This window comes from Pieris brassicae, chromosome 10, assembly GCF_905147105.1.
Source record: "Pieris brassicae chromosome 10, ilPieBrab1.1, whole genome shotgun sequence".
NCBI classification, from domain to species: domain Eukaryota; kingdom Metazoa; phylum Arthropoda; class Insecta; order Lepidoptera; family Pieridae; genus Pieris; species Pieris brassicae.
In genome coordinates, this window is record NC_059674.1 from 7833430 (window position 1) to 7850497 (window position 17068).

Genomic DNA, 17068 nt, shown 5'->3' on the forward strand with positions numbered 1-17068 from the left:
ACCATAGATAGTCCATTGTTAAAACTTAAAAGTGTAAGGACTGAGTGTGATTTTTGATTTAGTGTCAATATATTAGTGTAATATGATACAATTTTAATTAAACTATAATTATTAAACATCTGTACTGTCAATTCCAAAGTGAGAGCTGCAGTTTGCACTTTGCAGGTAAAATTGTATTACCTACTAGACTTGTATTTTGATTCATAACTTAAATTATAAGAATTACTATTGAAGTCCTAAGTAAAGCTAAACTCTGTTATTATTACGATAAATTTTTAACTCTAAATTAGAAATGTTTTTAGTGTAATAGTCAAGTAAGGTGCGCGAAAGGTTAAGGTGAATATTTTGGTTAACTGTTGGGATTTGGGAAAAAGATGCCTTTGTTATCTGGTGTGGTTCTCTCTTAACTATATTTTTTATAAAGTACAAATATAAGTTTCAGATCATGTCGTCAGACATAGATATCGAGGAGCATGACGTATTAGAGCATCCTTCTATCAAGAAGATATTTCCAGACCTGTCATGGATAAAAACAGAATTTATTAGTCTGGATGATGAAGGTATATTTTCACAAAATAAACAGTGTAAACTCTATAGATAACAACACTAAAAGGATTGTGCATTTTATGGCATTATAGAGTGTTGTTGTTACTTGGAGAGAAAAAATCTGAATTAGAAAAAGTAAAAGTTTATTTGAGACTAGTGTTAGTAGTTATGTACATAAAAAATAATCTTATTTGAATGCTTTCATATAGTCTGTTATTTTTGTCTGACGTCTCCATCACTCCTACTTATTATTAATGGTCAACAACAGTCTACACATGCAAGCAATCCCAATTTAATTAAATCAAGGGATGTTACATGGAGTTTACACTACAGAGTTTCAAAGACTATTTCTATATATCTTCAGGGACAAAACATATATATAGATTGATTGTTTATTTATTTTCTATTATTCAAACTATTTGTTGAACTAGATTCAATAGTCTTCATTTTATTAGAGCCAAAGCATTGATTTTTCGCAATTAAAAAAACAACACATTTGAAAACACTATGAAATGAAATCTAAGGTTGTACACTTTAGATTGTTAATAGATTAATAAATCTGTCTGTATTTTTGAAAGCGAGGACTGTGACACAACTAAAAGAATTATAAAGAATTTCTAAAAAAAATAGGGTTTTGTAAATAATGTTAATTTTATAAATATAAGAATTTAATTAATGTAAAAGTGAGTTTTCAAATTATTAATCTATTTTTATATCTCTATTTAAGAATCAACAGTGTTTAAAAACATAAGAATAGAAACCACTTCAGAATCTCAATGTGTCGAAGAGTTTGAACAGAGAAATGGTAATTATAATCTTGAAATATTTTCTATACTATCTATCTTGAACTAATATTGTACTACACTAAAGAGTCTAATGTAATGTAAATTGTCATAATTTATCACATAGATGTATTTATAGCTTATTATTTGGGTCAATCAACTTTATTTGTACGAGGGCAATCTTACCCTGTAGCTGAAAGATAGTAAAATTTACATTCACCATAAGCATTTAAATTGTATATTTACAATTAATATTGACATTAACTAAACTTTTATTAAAAGTGCTCTTAAATTTTTGGAATTTATCCATTGTTCATTGCTTATCCAAATGACAAAAAGCGTCTTTCTATAGTATTACAGATTATCCCCGAACCACAGTGTAGCACAAAACTTAGTAAAATGAAAAAAAACATGATTAGTCAATTAATAACAATTAACCAAAATCATTTATATGAATCCAAATCAACAAGAAAACAGATGGAGTACTTTTTTTATTACTGTTATTCTTGTCCCATACAATCTTGAAGTCACTCCAACAACAAAAAAGAAATTTGCAGGGAAAGAACTAAATTATACAAAGAAAATTTAAAATTACAAAACAAAGGACAACTAAGTTGCTCCTAATATAAAAAACACTGTCTTTTCGTTTCACTTTTTAAAATACAACTGGTTCATGGAACTTTTACAGATCAATAGTAGAACTCAAATTAATTATTAAATAAAATAAAATATTTTCAACCTAACATTAAAAAGCTGATTGACCAATTTTCACTCTGATTATTTTATCTTTATTATTAATTAAATGATATCTAAGATATAATATTTACTCGATATAATTGAAATTAATGTTATAATACAATTAATCTTCAGGTTTTTCCCATCAACTTTTTTTTTGTTATTTTTTCTTCAAATATTTCAGACCCAGTACAAGATAATGAAGTAATCATTTTGGATGATGTACAATGTCCCGGGCTTGGAGAAAAAAATGGTATGTTCTGCGTTTATAAGATGTAAAGAAGTCATGATACATAAATATGATATTGTAATATCTACATAGTATTTTCTCTATTGTTCTTTTCTATAAATTATTTATCAACTATACAACAGTATATCATAACAGTTATAACCACCAATGCGTCACTTGTGTACGTTCATTAACAATTATTGGAATAAAAAAAATGTTTTTCTTAAATATATGACTTAATTGTACATAATTTATAAAACGTAACTTAGAATATTCAGTGTTACTTTTGCGAATTTGCTTAGCGATCGTAGCATGCGCAACTTCTGTGTTAAGGGGGCTTAGTGCCCTTGGGGACCGCAAATAAGATTTGTTTCTGCTGTCTTACATAGCCATTTGGTGGAAAGAAACTTCTTATAGAGTTCTTGCAGAACACTACGTCTAATATTTGCCCGAAAAACTTACAACGTAACAGGCAAGCTGGGATTCCGGACATTAAAGGATACCATAAAGCTACTTGAGCATGCTTCTGATTTTATATATGTCTGTTGTGTGATCCCCCTTATCAATCTTTCATTTCTTAGTGTTGCTTTGTAGATCTATTGAAAACTTATTAATAATATGTACTTGCTTGACTGAATGTCACTGTGGTACAATTATTGATATTCAATTCCAGCTGATTGATTTGACTCCACTCCCAAACCGAGAAAGCAACAACTAATGAAGGCACCTGGCATATCGTTATCACATTGGCTATTTTATTTATTTAATTACACTTGGTTGCAAGAAATATAGTACAATTAAGAATAAATAAGAAGGAGGAACAAGAGCAACTGGAGGCCTAAGGCAAAATTGCCTTGAAAAATGCTCAGTCGTGGAACGTCGGACGTCGAGGTGATACTAGTGGAATTTTGTATTCTGCCTCGACGTCCGACGATGAAACTCAGCTGCAGGTATTAATCCGAACAACGCCTCTGAACAATCTCCATGGTAAATGCGGTAGAATATGCAGAGTGACCCCACATCTCTACGCAACGCCAAAGGATCGAGCCGCTCGGAGAGGGATTGGTCATCGACGATTCGAACCGCTCTTCGTTGGATACGGTCAAGTGGAAGGAGCTGGTACTGGGGAGCCCCCGCCCAGAGGTGAGAACAGTATTCCATGTGGGGCCGTATTTGCGCTTTATAGAGTTGCAAGCGGTGGCCCGGAGTGACGTACCGTGTCGCCTTGCTGAGCAGACCAAGATTTTTGGAGGCTAATTTAGCCTTTCCCTCCAAATGACCGCGAAACTGAACTTTGTTCGATATGTCAACGCCAAGTATTCCGATGCTGGCTGTGGCTTCAAGAAGAGTGTTTTCGAAAAGAGGAGTAGCGACAAAGGGTGTTTTTTTCGCGGAAAACGCGCAAACTTGTGTCTTCTTGGGGTTAAATTGGACTAGGTTTAGTCTACCTCACGTAGTAGAGTTTCCACTTCAAACACAAGTTTGTTCCGGTACTCATCGACAAGTGCCCGAGAAATACCTGCCCGGCCAGTGTAAAGAGTATCCCCAGTGCTGCCATCCGCCATCCAATGAATGTTGCTAAGTTGCAACATATCATTGATATGCAGAAGAAACAGGGTCGGGGATAGAACACAGCCTTGTAGGACCCCAGCATTCACGGGTTTAAGGTCGGAACATGCTCCGTCGACGACGATCTTGATGCTCCGATCGGCCAGAAAGCTGGAGATCCAGTCGCATAATTTATCGGGAAGGCCGTAGGCTGGTAGCTTCGAGAGCAGTGCTTTGTGCCACACCCGATCGAAGGCTTTCGCTATGTCCAAACTAACCGCTAGCGCCTCCCCCTTGGACTCAATTGCCTCTGCCCATCTGTAAGGTATACTAGAAGGTCACCAGCCGAACGACCACGACGAAAGCCGTACTGATAATCGCTAATCACCTGGTAGCCCTCTAGATACCTCAGGAGCTGGCCATTAATAATGGATTCCATTATTTTGGAGAACACGGAGGTTATAGCTATTGGGCGATAGTTGGACGGATCAGAGCGATCGCCTTTTTTAGGGATCAGATGTATCGAAGTGGTCTTCTAGCACTTCGGGACAGTGCCGAGCGAGTACAGGTACCGGAAAAGGCGCGTCAGGACTGGAGCCAACTCAGGAGCACAAGTACGCAGCACAATTGGAGGGATACCATCCGGCCCGCTCGACTTATGAATGTCCAAGGAAGATAGTGCTTTGCGAACAGCACGTTGCCGGAATGTGATTTCCGGCATTGAATAATCACACCGCGAAATCGTCGTTGGTGATCCCCCTTGGTCATCCAAAGTCGAGTTGGACGCGAAGAGACAGCCCAAGAGGTCGCCCTTCTCTTTTGCAGTGTGGGCAAGCGAATCATCCTCCCTGTGCAGCGGTGGAATGGATGGCTGACAAAAATTCCCTTGTACAGCTTTGGCGAGAGACCAGAAGGCTTGAGTCCCCGAAGGGAGTTGGGCCCATGCTAAATCTGGCGATGTGCCCTGCCTTTGTTTTAGCGATTTCCCGTTTGAAGGTCCTGGAGGCTGAGTTATATGCTTTTTTATGTTCGCTGGTATTGGCATCACGAGATATCGCCGCTTCAGCCCATGCATTACAGCATTCTCTCTTTCGATGCGATTCCGCCTTGCAAGAACGCTTAAACCAGGTCTGCGACTTGCCACCGATCGGCACCGCAGAGAATGGAATAAAGAGTTCCATGCCCTGCAGAACCACTTCGGTGACAGAGGCAGCGACCGAATCTGGAGCTTGCGACGAAAAGCACATTGGCCCCCAACGGGAAGGACGCAAAGAAAGACCGCATCCCATCCCAGTCTGCTGACCGATAGTACCAAATACGGCGACAACCCGAAAAACGGGGCCGAGGAGGGCGCGTAGTAGGCACAGTACTCCGGACCACACAATGATCCGATGAACCCAATGGCGGGCTATCGGGATGGTCAACAGAGACTTGATAGGTCTCCGGATGTGAGGTCAGCAGAAGGACGCACAGGCTGCCCTTCGTATTCTGGGGGGGGGGGCAATTCTGCGCCCTTTAAAAAAAATCGGTCTCGGGGCAAACGGAGCAATCCAACAAAGGCACCCCCATCCACACTCGCCGTGGACTTCACAAATATTAGGGGGCTCAACTCCAACATCCACGCTGTCCACTATCATTTAGAGACTGCGAAGCCGGCCTTGCTCTTTCTTACCGAGACTCAGATTTCCTCCCCGGCTGATACTTCTTACCTCTCCTACCCGGGGTACAAATTGGAACATTCATTTGTGCCGCGGGCTGGAGTTTGCGTGTACGTCAGAGAGGATATCTGTTCTCGTCGCCTCGGGACGCTTGAAGGAAGGGACCTATCTAACCTCTGGCTGCGCGTAGACTGCGATGACCATCCGCGATTCTACGCATGCCTCTATAGGTCCCATAGCGGAAATACCGAAACTGACCGACTCATTGAGCACATCCAAATGGCTACAGATTCCCTGCTCGAAAGGAATCCTACCGCTGAAATCGTGATACTTGGCGATTTTAACGCCCACCATGCCGATTGGCTCAGCTCTGAAACCACCGATCACGCGGGAAGATCCTTTCACGACTTTGCTTTAGCCTACGACTTGACGCAAATGGTCCCTGCGATTACGCGAATACCAGATGTGGATGGTCATAAACCTTCTTTGTTGGACCTTCTGCTGACTTCACATCCGGACCCGCCCTTGGGTTCATCAGATCATTGTGTAGTACGGAGCATTGTGCCGCTCACGCGCCCTTTACGGCCTAGCTTTGCGGGCTGTCGCCGTGTGTGGCACTATAAGTCAGCAGATTGGGACGGGATGCGGTCTTTTTTTGCGTCCTACCCTTGGGGCCCATTTGCTTTTCGTTGAGCACTCCGGATGCCGTCGCTGACTCTGTCGCTGATGTGGTCCTGCAGGGCATGGAACTTTTTATTCCATTCTCTGCGGTGCCGGTCGGTGGCAAGTCCCAGCCTTGGTTTAGGCGTTCGTGCAAAGAGGCTTTGCGCCGTAAGCGTGAATGCTTTAAAGCCTGGGCAGAAGCGGCGACATCCTGTGATGCGGCTATCGGCGAACATAAAAAAGCATACAATTCAGCCTCTAGGTCCTTCAAACGGGAAATCGCTAAGGCAAAGTCAGAGCATATTGCCAGGTTTGGTGAGAAATTGGCCCACCTTCCTTCGGGAACTTAGAGCCTTCTGGTCTCTTGTCAAAGCTGTCCAAGGGAATTTCTGTCAGCCCTCTATTCCACCACTGCCACCCACCATAGGGAGGATGACTCACTGGCCCATACTGCAAAAGAAAAGGCCGATCTTCTAGGCTGTCTCTTTGCGTCGAACTCAACTTTGGATGATCAGGGGAAGGAACCACCGACATTATTGCGGTGTGATACTACGATGCCTGAAGTTACATTCCGGCAACGTGCTATCCGTAAACATTTATTTTCCCTGGACATCCATAAGTCGAGCGGGCCTGATGGCATCCCCCCAATTGTGCAGCGTACTTGTGCTCCTGAGTTGGCTCCGGTCCTAACGCGCCTTTTCCGGTACCTGTACTCCCTCAACACTGTTCCGAAGTGCTGGAAGACAGCTTTGATACATCCGATCCCTAAAAAAGGCGATCGCTCTGATCCGTCCAACTATCGCCCAATCGCAATAACCTCCTTGTTCTCCAAAATAATGGAAACCATTATTAACGGCCAGCTCTTGAGGTATCTAGAGGGCAGCCAGCTGATTAGCGATTCTCAGTACGGCTTTCGTCGTGGTCGCTCAGCTGGTGACCTCCTTGTATACCTTACACATAGGTGGGCAGAGGCAATTGAGTCTAAGGCCTCCCCCTTAGACTCAATTGCCTCTGCCGCTGGCGGTAAGTTTGGACATAGCGAAAGCCTTCGATCGGGTGTGGCACAAAGCACTGCTCTCGAAGCTTCCAGCCTATGGGCTCCCCGAGAAATTATGCAACTGGATTTCCAGCTTTCTCGCTGATCGAAGCATTAAGGTCGTCATCGACGGAGCATGCTCCGACCTTAAACCCGTCAATGCTGGTGTCCCACAAGGCTGTGTCCTATCCCCGACCCTGTTTATTCTGTATATTAATGATATGTTGCAACTTAGCAACCTTCATTGCTATGCGGACGACAGCACTGGGGATACTTTTTACACAGGCCGGGCTGTTGTTGATGAGTGCCGGAACAAACTTGTGTCTGAAGTCGAAACTCTTTTACGTGGAGTCTCGGGCTGGGGTAGACTAAATCTAGTCCAATTTAACCCCAAGAAGACACAAGTCTGCGCGTTTTCCGCTAAAAAAACTCCCTTTGTCGCTACTCCCCTCTTTGAAGGCACTCTCCTTAAAGCCTCAGCTAACATCGGAATATTGGGCGTTGACATATCAAATAACGCCCAGTTTCGCGGTCATTTGGAAGGGAAGGCTAAATTAGCCTCCAAAAAGCTTGGTGTGCTCAGCAAGGCGAGACGGTACATCACTCCGGGCCACCGCTTGCAACTCTATAAAGCGCAAATTCGGCTTCACATGGAATACTGTTCTCACCTCTGGGCGGGAGCTCCCCAGTACCAGCTCCTTCCACTTGACCGTATTCAACGAAGAGCGGTTCGAATCGTCGACGACCAATCACTTTCCGTGCGGCTTGATCCCTTGGCGTTGCGTATAGATGTTGGGTCCCTCTGCATCTTCTACCGCATTTACCATGGGGAGTGTTCAGAAGAGTTGTTCGGTCAAATACCCGCAGCTGAGTTTCATTATCGGACGTCAAGGCAAAATACAAAATACCATCTGTATCACCTCGACGTCCGTCGTTCCACAACTGAGCGTTTTCTAAGGCAGTTTTTGCCGCGCACCACCACTATGTGGAACCAGCTGCCCACTGAAGTATTTCCGAACCAATTCGACTTAGGGTCCTTCAAGAAAAGAGCGTACCAATTCTTGAAAGGCCGGCAACGCACTTGCGAGCCTTCTGGCAATGTGAGTGTCCATGGGCGGTGGTATCGCTTCACATCAGGTGAGCCTCTTGCCCGTTTGCCTGCTATTACATTAAAAAAAAAAACTTGCGCTGGTGCCAACTCTCTGGCATGTGCACAATATTTAGCCTTAGCTTCTAATTGTGGAGTGTGTAGAATTACCATACAAATTCAGCTCTGAATTATTTTTCTAATAGCATTTGCTATTTTTCATAATAATCGGAATAATAGAATAAATAACAAAAAATATTCTTCCTCGTCTGACACGAGATCATTATATAAATTTCTTTGTACCCCCTAGGAATGCAATATGCGTTTAATATTTGTGGCATAGTCGCTCTGTTCGAGTATTTGTGCACTTATTTATTTGGTATACCTCTACGTATTCCAAAAACCACTTAATGAAGCACTATGCGCACTACTATACTCTGGATCCCACGATCCTTGTTTTGTTCGAGTACCTACCAGATATATGTTCCAGGCTAGATCATTTTAACTTGCTTTCGGCTTGCATTGAGAGACATCTCGTGTCATCTTTGAAAGCACAGATTATTGGTCTAGCACTTTTCCTTAAGTTTATGCTTCTAACGCCTGGCGAAGCGCGTGTGTAATGTAAAGTAGCTTCATCTAAAAGTCTAATATATATAGTATAATAGTTATATCTCTTGATGAAAGATGGGTTATTTCTTGATATGCTTAGTATATTTCAGAATTAACGCTTGAGACGGGCATACGGTCACGGAATGTAGACACGGAACCAATCATTGTAGAAGATGAAGAATGTGAAGATGTATTTGAAACATATGGTAATAATTGCATAATACTTGTAAGTCTGTGGTGATGGTGGATGGTGATGAGTCATCTGTTTACTATGCCAATTGTTTGGCGTGAACCTGTGAATTTAAACTAAGACCTCCATAGAATAAGCAAAGATTGCTTGACTACTAGGAAAAACATTTTTTGTGTTTTATTAGCAAGCGATGATAGCCTCAAACATTTAGATAGATAGTTGCCTAGATAGTATCAAATTAGCTTCATCCAAATGTTATTTAGCAAATAGAAACGATAGTACACAAGGAGATTGTAATAAAATGTTTTCTTTCCAGATCCAATAATTCATGAAATACTTGATTCTGAGTGTTCTGATGATAATGACGTTAAACAAAGGTCCTTATTAACTAAAAACACAATTGTTCTCGGCTCAAATATCCCCAATAAAATGATAATCGGTTCAAATGTACCACAAAATGTCGTTGGCTGTAACAATCCTGAATACAGCTGTTCAAATGTCACTAAAACCAGTTTCGTCTCTGAATATGTAATCGAAAGAGATCCATTCTCCGCAAAGGTCATATTGAAGGATTGGGGATACATTTTGAAAAAACACCCATTTTATTGTGATGAATGTTTGATTCTGTTTCCAACTCAATCCGCTTTAAACGCTCACAATGCGTCCGAACATTCCCTCTTAGTGGCCATAGAAGAAATAGATGTCGACACACACGACACACAAACAGGCGATTTGGGACAAATGATACAAAAATGCCCGATTTGTGGTTACGTTTTTAAGACATATCGTAATTATCTTGCACATATAGAAAGCAAACACGACACGAACAAATTACAGCCAATCAATGATGTGTTTAATGGAAATTGCATGATGTGTTTGGAAAAACATTATACAACGCTCAACACTTACTGTAAACATATATCCACTTGTCATAGTAAGGTTTATCATACAATATATTCAGATATCGAGCCAAGTAAAGGTACAGCCAGGAAAAAAACGACAAATGTTGATAATACAGGATTAAGTCCACCTAATAAAGCGCGGAAGAGTACGGCAAAGTTCGACAGAATTAACATAGCCAGAAAGAGCACAACGAAACAAGGCGAAGGGTACAAAAACGTAGCTCTCAAAAGCACGGCTAAACACCCAAAAAATATAGCTCTGAAAAGTACATCAAAACCGACACAACCAAGACGCATAGCGGTCAAAAGTACTTCTAGCAGCGAAAGAGAGAAAATTGCGACGAGCCTTCAGGAATATTACTGCCTCGAGTGTGATATTACGTTTGCGACGCTCATCTCTTATAACATACATAAAATTAAACACAACATTGAGAATGATAAAGAAGAAAACAGATGTGACCGAAAAATTCACCAAACGGAAGATTTTTCACAGTTTAACGAAACAAAAACGATATCGGAGCCAAAAGATGTCGGAGATGAGCAGAAAGTTTTTATTATACCAAAAGACACAATTTTCAAATGTCCCCGATGTGACTTACATTCCTTGTCGTGCCGGACAATGTTTTTTCATTTTCTAAAGTGTACAGGTGCCAAGTCCAAAGTTCTGTGTGACATTTGTAACCGATCCTTGCGGTATCAGGACGTCGAGAGCCACAAATTACAGCATAGACTAATGTCGACGATAAATGACATTGAGATGACGAAGAAAGCATTGGATAAGTTGTTGCTCGTATGTACGGAGTGTAAGGTCGGATTCGATAGTTTTTCGATAAATACTAATCACGCTGTCGAATGTCAAAAAAAAGAAGGTATCTTGTGTCAGAAATGCAACTTGAAAATCGCCCCTGAATGCATAATTAAGCACCAAAAGATACACTCGAGCAATTTCGATCTATTAGTTGTGGAGTTCTTGTGTGGAAATTTTAACAAATTGAATGAATTAACCGAGAATAACTCTCTGTATTATTGTCACGAGTGCAAGTCGTATGATCCTGCCAATCATGAGGATTACCACAGAACGAGTGTGTGTCTACAAAAGAAAAGTTTTCGCATTTGCCGATTCTGTGGTCTTCGATTTTCTCACGAAAGTTTTCCCGGCCATATTTTGGGGCATCAAAATAATAGCTTCAATCTCAATAATATAAAATTCATAGATATACATACCGGAGAAGTTATGAAACCAAAAATTCCAGACTGTAATAAGTTTGCGGGTGATTCCACAGCCAAATGCTCAATAGAAAAGCGCAAACGGGAAAGTTTAAATGAAAAAACTGTGTACTGCGAAGAATGCCAAGAGTTTTATTACGAGCTTGCCTACAAGATACATCTGCAGTATCACGAATGCCCTAGTACTAATAATATTGACGCAGAGATCATGCAGAAGTATCTAACCATGCAGTCTCTCTGGAACCTCGTTTATCTTTGTCAATGCTGCAATATCACTTTCGACAATTACGACCTGGCCGTCGAACATAGCCAAGATCACATAACAAAAAACCGAAAAACGCCAAGTGAGAAATGCACGAAATGCACTAAATGCAATCTTCTGTTCGAAAAACAATCCTTCGAGAGACATAAGAATTTTCACAACGGCGCGGAAATCGATAAGGAATCTTTTTGCGTGCTCTCGTTTAATTTTAAAGATTTACTCTCGGAGTCGTGGGATAATGTATTTAAAGTGATAAGTGATGAGCAAAAATCCCATATATTGTCCAAAAGTGTTTATCATTGCTACAGAAATTTACGGCTCGAGTTGAATTACGATGGGCCGTCAACGCATACGCTCTATAAGTGCGCTGTCTGCGATGCCATCGTAGATAAAGCGTATCTCCTTGATCACGCATACAACAAAGACGTATGCAAAAACGGAGATAAATTCACCTGTACCTCGTGTGAACTAGCGTTCGTAACCCGAGAGTCTCTCGTTGAGCATGAATCGCACCACTTACCAGATACCAAAAGCAGGATAATTTTATTTAATAAACCAAAGCACTTTTCGCTGAACGTCCACTTGATCCGACAGTCCAGAATTTCTAATTTATCTAATAAAGAGAGTGAATCCAAAACCAGTTTCATCTTCTATAAATGTCTCGGTTGTGAAGCCGGAATTCAGAATTTATTGAATATTAAAATTCATAAATGTTCATTAAGAAAAACATACCTCAAGTGTGACCGTTGTCAGTTAAAATACCGGCCCACGGCGTTGAAGAGGCACATGTTGCTTCACAAGAAGATGGACAAATTCTACATAGTACCATTCAAACACGGTAACCTCGTATTGCAAGGTAAAACTAAATTGAGGCTCTATAAATGCAAGAAATGCAAACTATGCACACATAAAAGGCTATCTGCCCATACCTGTAGACCGGAGAATCCCCGTAAATGTAGCTCGTGTGGTTTACAATTTTCAGAAAAGTCATTTAAAAAACACATGGAACAGCACGCGAAAGTTCCGAATTTGACACGAAATAACCTTGTTATAATACAGTACACTCCGGATTTATCGCCGTTCGACAATGAGCCGCCGTCGCATGAAACAGAGAAATCCATGCTTGATGAGTCGTCGAATGCTAAACCAGTGGCTCACAAACAAAAGGAGTTAATAGAAGATAATCCAATGTCACGCTTACTATACAAATGCACTTGTGGCATCTTGTTTGTGAAATGGAACCAACTTCGAGACCACATAAGGAGATGCAGCGTTGACTTTAAACCGACCCAGTGTAAGTGTGGCCTGAATTTCCACAAGTTATCCCTACGAGACCACATGTACGCTCATTTGAATTGCTCCTCTATAAAGAACTACCTCGTCGCGTGCGTCAATGTCGGTAAAGCTGCGATTGCAAATGCCCGGAAAAATTGGCTCTGGTATTGCACGGTGTGTAAAACCTATTACAATGATATCAAGCACCTCAACTGCCATTTCAAAGGAAATACGCCCGGTCCGTGTGAACGCTGCTCAATTTGTAGAATAACAATGTCCAGTTACAGCTTTCAAGATCACATGGAACTACACAAGGAAGATAACGAATTTAGCCTCAAACAACTCCATAAACTGTATCTGAGGATGATCGACACTGATGCCCTCAAGGCACCGAATCGGCCATTTAATAAAAAGTGTCCAACCTTATATAAGTGTAAAAAATGCGACGTAAATTTTATTACTTCACAACAGCTACAAAGTCACTTAGACGAACCGCGTCATGTTATCGAAGACAGAATTCAGTGTAACTATTGCCATTATTTCTTTGCTACAATTAGTCTAAGTGCGCACAAGCTAAACCACCATTATAAGAAAAGATACAAACGACACGACTTTGTTATCCAAACAAAAGAAACCGCTGACGAGGAAGACATTGACAGTAACAAGTTGAAGATAAATGAAAGCCGGAAGAGCCGCGCACAGCCCACCGAGCCGAGACATCACGACTTTGCGAGAACTCCAGAAAATATCAAGAGAGCAGTTTACAAATCTATTGGGAAGACAGCATTGGACGATTTGAAAGTACTGCACAAGTGTGGCATATGTCACTTGTACTTTATGGTGAAAAAAACCATACATAGTCATCTAGCTCGACACTCGAAGACCATTAAAAGATTTCATTCGAGCCACTCCTGCTCGATCTGCGGACTGGAATTCTACACTCGAAGTCTCATCCGCCATATGTTTGTTCATCATAAGACGTTGAACTTGCAAGTACAAGATTTCGAAATACGCGTTTACACTTCTCCAGTCACATTCACCACTACACGAATCAAAGCTAGTAAAAAACAATCCAAGAAGCGAAAAATTCTACCCGATAGAGTTGTCCCAGCTAAGAAGATTAAATGTGTCCCATCTCCTCCAAAGCCCGAAGCCGTTGCCGCGTCTAACACTCACTTCGAAAACGCCTCCCAAATCTTCAAATGTGCGGAATGTAACGTGTGCTTCACAAACTATGTTATGTGCTACGACCATACCTTGAATCATAAGGCTTTAGATAACACCGAGTATATCGGCTGTAAGCTGTGCGATTTTCAACTCTTGTGCGAATGCCTAGGTGTGCATATGAAGAGCCACAGAGAAGGCACGTTCAACATAGACGAGTTGCTCGTTAAGGAGTTTCAGCCGGGCGAGGGCGTTCCGTCGATAAAGACATATTTGGCTCGGGATTCATTGGAAGCCAATGTGATCAGTACAACCACTAATTGTAGCTAGTGGTAAATTAGATTAGCTTGAAGTTAAACTGTTAAGTTTTTAAAAATGTGTAAAAGGCCAACCCACCATTTACCTAAAAGATGTTTATTTTACAAACTACCTCACTCTAAAGGGAAACGATTCTCGAAAATTGTTCGTTATATTCAAATGTTTAATGATGTTCGTTGTAAGGTAGGTAATTATTATGTTTTATGTCAATCTAAGCTCAACATCGCTTGGCCCGGGGATGATGTACTGTAAATGTATTTTTTTTTTCAGATTTTTTGAAGAACATTCTGTTATATAAAATTACGAGTATGTTGCTATGGAAATTATTTTGTTATGTGATATTCGTTTACTTAATTTTACGTACCCGATAAAAGCAACAACCACAAAGATTTTTTCCTTTTTTTATTATATAATATGGGGGCAAACGAGCCTGCGGAAGGCCCAATAAGGGCAGTCATCGCAGCCCATAGACCATTTTCAGTGGGTGCGTTGCCGGCCTTTGAGGATGGAGTACGCTCAAATTTTGAAGAGTTGGAGGTCGTATCTCTCAGGGACGATCCCCGCCGTGAGTGGATTCCACAGTTAAAACATTCTATTGTAATTCTACTGAATAATTATAACGACAGTATAAAAACGAAACGACAATATTTCCGCGAAACGGGAAGAAATAAATTAGTACATTCTAGACATTCGGCAAAATTACCGTTGTAATGTGCGGTTATTGTGTCCCGTAATTATGTTTAAACAGTGAAACTAAACGCTTATATATATATATATAGAATAGTTGAATCGTAATTTATCTTATAAGACTGAAGAGCAAAAGGGTTTAGTAATATAATAAGTCATATGATTATACTAGATATTATAAAGATTTTGCTTTTACAACTTTGGTCCCCGGGGCAAGCGATATTATCACCTTCACATGCTTTGTCAAGCGTTTTACGTGTTTTATCTACTACATATCTATAGTAAATGGACTGCCGAGGTTTAAGAATGATTTCATCAACGTATGTCAGTTATGGTCCCCCTGACGCTTTTCATCATCATGTTGACAATCTTCGTCTAAGGCGTCATTTGAAATGGCTGCGACAATTGGTCGTTATTATGCTGTGGAATAAAATAAAAGGGATTTATTTAGAGTATTTTAATATTGTTACTAATAAATAGAAATTTGAGTGGATTTTTCATAGAATGAAAAATGAAATGGACAAATAAATTATATAAAGTGCCTTCTTTCAGGTTTGAAGGGTAAATTTCAAAATCAGACTTCGCGCTATAGCTCTCGTAGAAATGTCAATTTCCATAGCATTTTCGCGTGTGTGTGATACGAAGCGCTAAGTCTTATGTTTACTTATTGTGTGATTGCTTTGTTTTTTTTCTGTTAGTCTATGATAATTTTACGTAGTATGAACTTTTAGTTCCATATCAAATTATGAACTTTAAATGTTTCATTCGCTGACTGATAATAGTTAATAAGTTAAGTAAAAGGAATGTATAATTTAGCTGAGTTTTATTGATATATAAATTCTAAAAAATATGTAAATAACCTGTTGTCGCTTAATCGGTGTCAATTAAAGAAGGATGACAATTGTCGATTTGACTTTGACATACGAACCGGAACTGTTAGGAGTCCCGGTGTAATGGTGCAAAGGAGTTAAATTTTAACCGCTGTCGCGTGCGCACTTAATACATACCGCATAGCATTTACTTTTTTTTATTCATCATTGAAGGATACGGACAGCCGAACCAGCGCATATTATTTCACCGGATACCCAGGACCACACAGCTTTTTTGGTCCTTCTCAAGCCGTATATCTCTTAGTTAGGCATATTTATTTTTCGTATCTTCTTTAACGTATTTTAGGTTCGTTAAGTTAAATTGCCGTTGGGTATTTTCTTACCTGTATAACGACAAATTTAATATAATTGTTTTTTAATATTATATGTATTTATAAATCTATTATCCGTATTTCGTATTTACGTATTTAATAATAGATTGTGCCTGATTTGGTGAGAATGATCATACGTAATTAATATACACTTAACCTACATCACTTTTTTCCAAAAATTGTTTCACAGTTAACGTTAGTAATAAATCTGTTTATGGTTGAATTTAATCGTATTGTTGATATTTCATTTTATTTTAATATTTTTATAAAGTTAATTTTGGAATAATTATTTGTAGATAACATGGATAAAAGAACAAGAACAAAGGCCGGGGAACGAGTGGAAAATGTTCCAAGTTCCATATTATTATTGCAAGCACGACAACATTCGTATTTTTCTAAGATTCAATCATTATATGATTTGACGTTAAACCTTAGGAAGGAAGACGAAAAACTTTTCCAAATCAAAACGTCTAATATTCAAGCACTTCGTACTGAATTTAATGACTTAGTATCTCAATTGAGCAAATGAAGCATAATCCACAATTCACTCCTTCTTCAAAAAAATTACGTTGAATTGATTACGTGCAAAGATAGTCTTGCAAAATGTGTAGCTCATTAATATATTAATAATATGTTGGGTCCTTTTTTGAGGTGTGTCTGTTCTATGTGGAGAAATTACGTGTCTCCTAAGGACACAACGGAGAATATAGAGCTGACGTATAGTCAGTAGTTTGCAAGACTTGTACAACTCTTCAGTTTGAAAACTCTTATTCTTTTAGTAACATTATTTTTATAACTGCTCTCTGAGCTCTTTCAAGTGCTAGAACTTTGGTTTTCGCACAACCACGCCGCACTGTGATACAATAGGTGATGACAGATTGAACTAATGTTTTATACACGGTATATATGATGTTTGGTTCCAACTCCAATCCAACTTAACCTACGCATC

General features: G+C 39.9%; 1 protein-coding gene across 1 annotated transcript; it reads left to right on the forward strand.

The window, feature by feature from the left end:
• Positions 1–57: 57 nt before the first annotated feature.
• On the forward strand, positions 58–16648 carry LOC123715082. Its single transcript, XM_045669901.1, has 6 exons — positions 58–165; positions 437–560; positions 1274–1351; positions 2248–2316; positions 9004–9099; positions 16416–16648. The coding sequence occupies exons 2-6, from the start codon at positions 446–448 to the stop codon at positions 16646–16648; spliced, it is 591 nt and encodes a 196-aa protein (XP_045525857.1). The 5' UTR covers positions 58–165; positions 437–445.
• Positions 16649–17068: the final 420 nt, after the last annotated feature.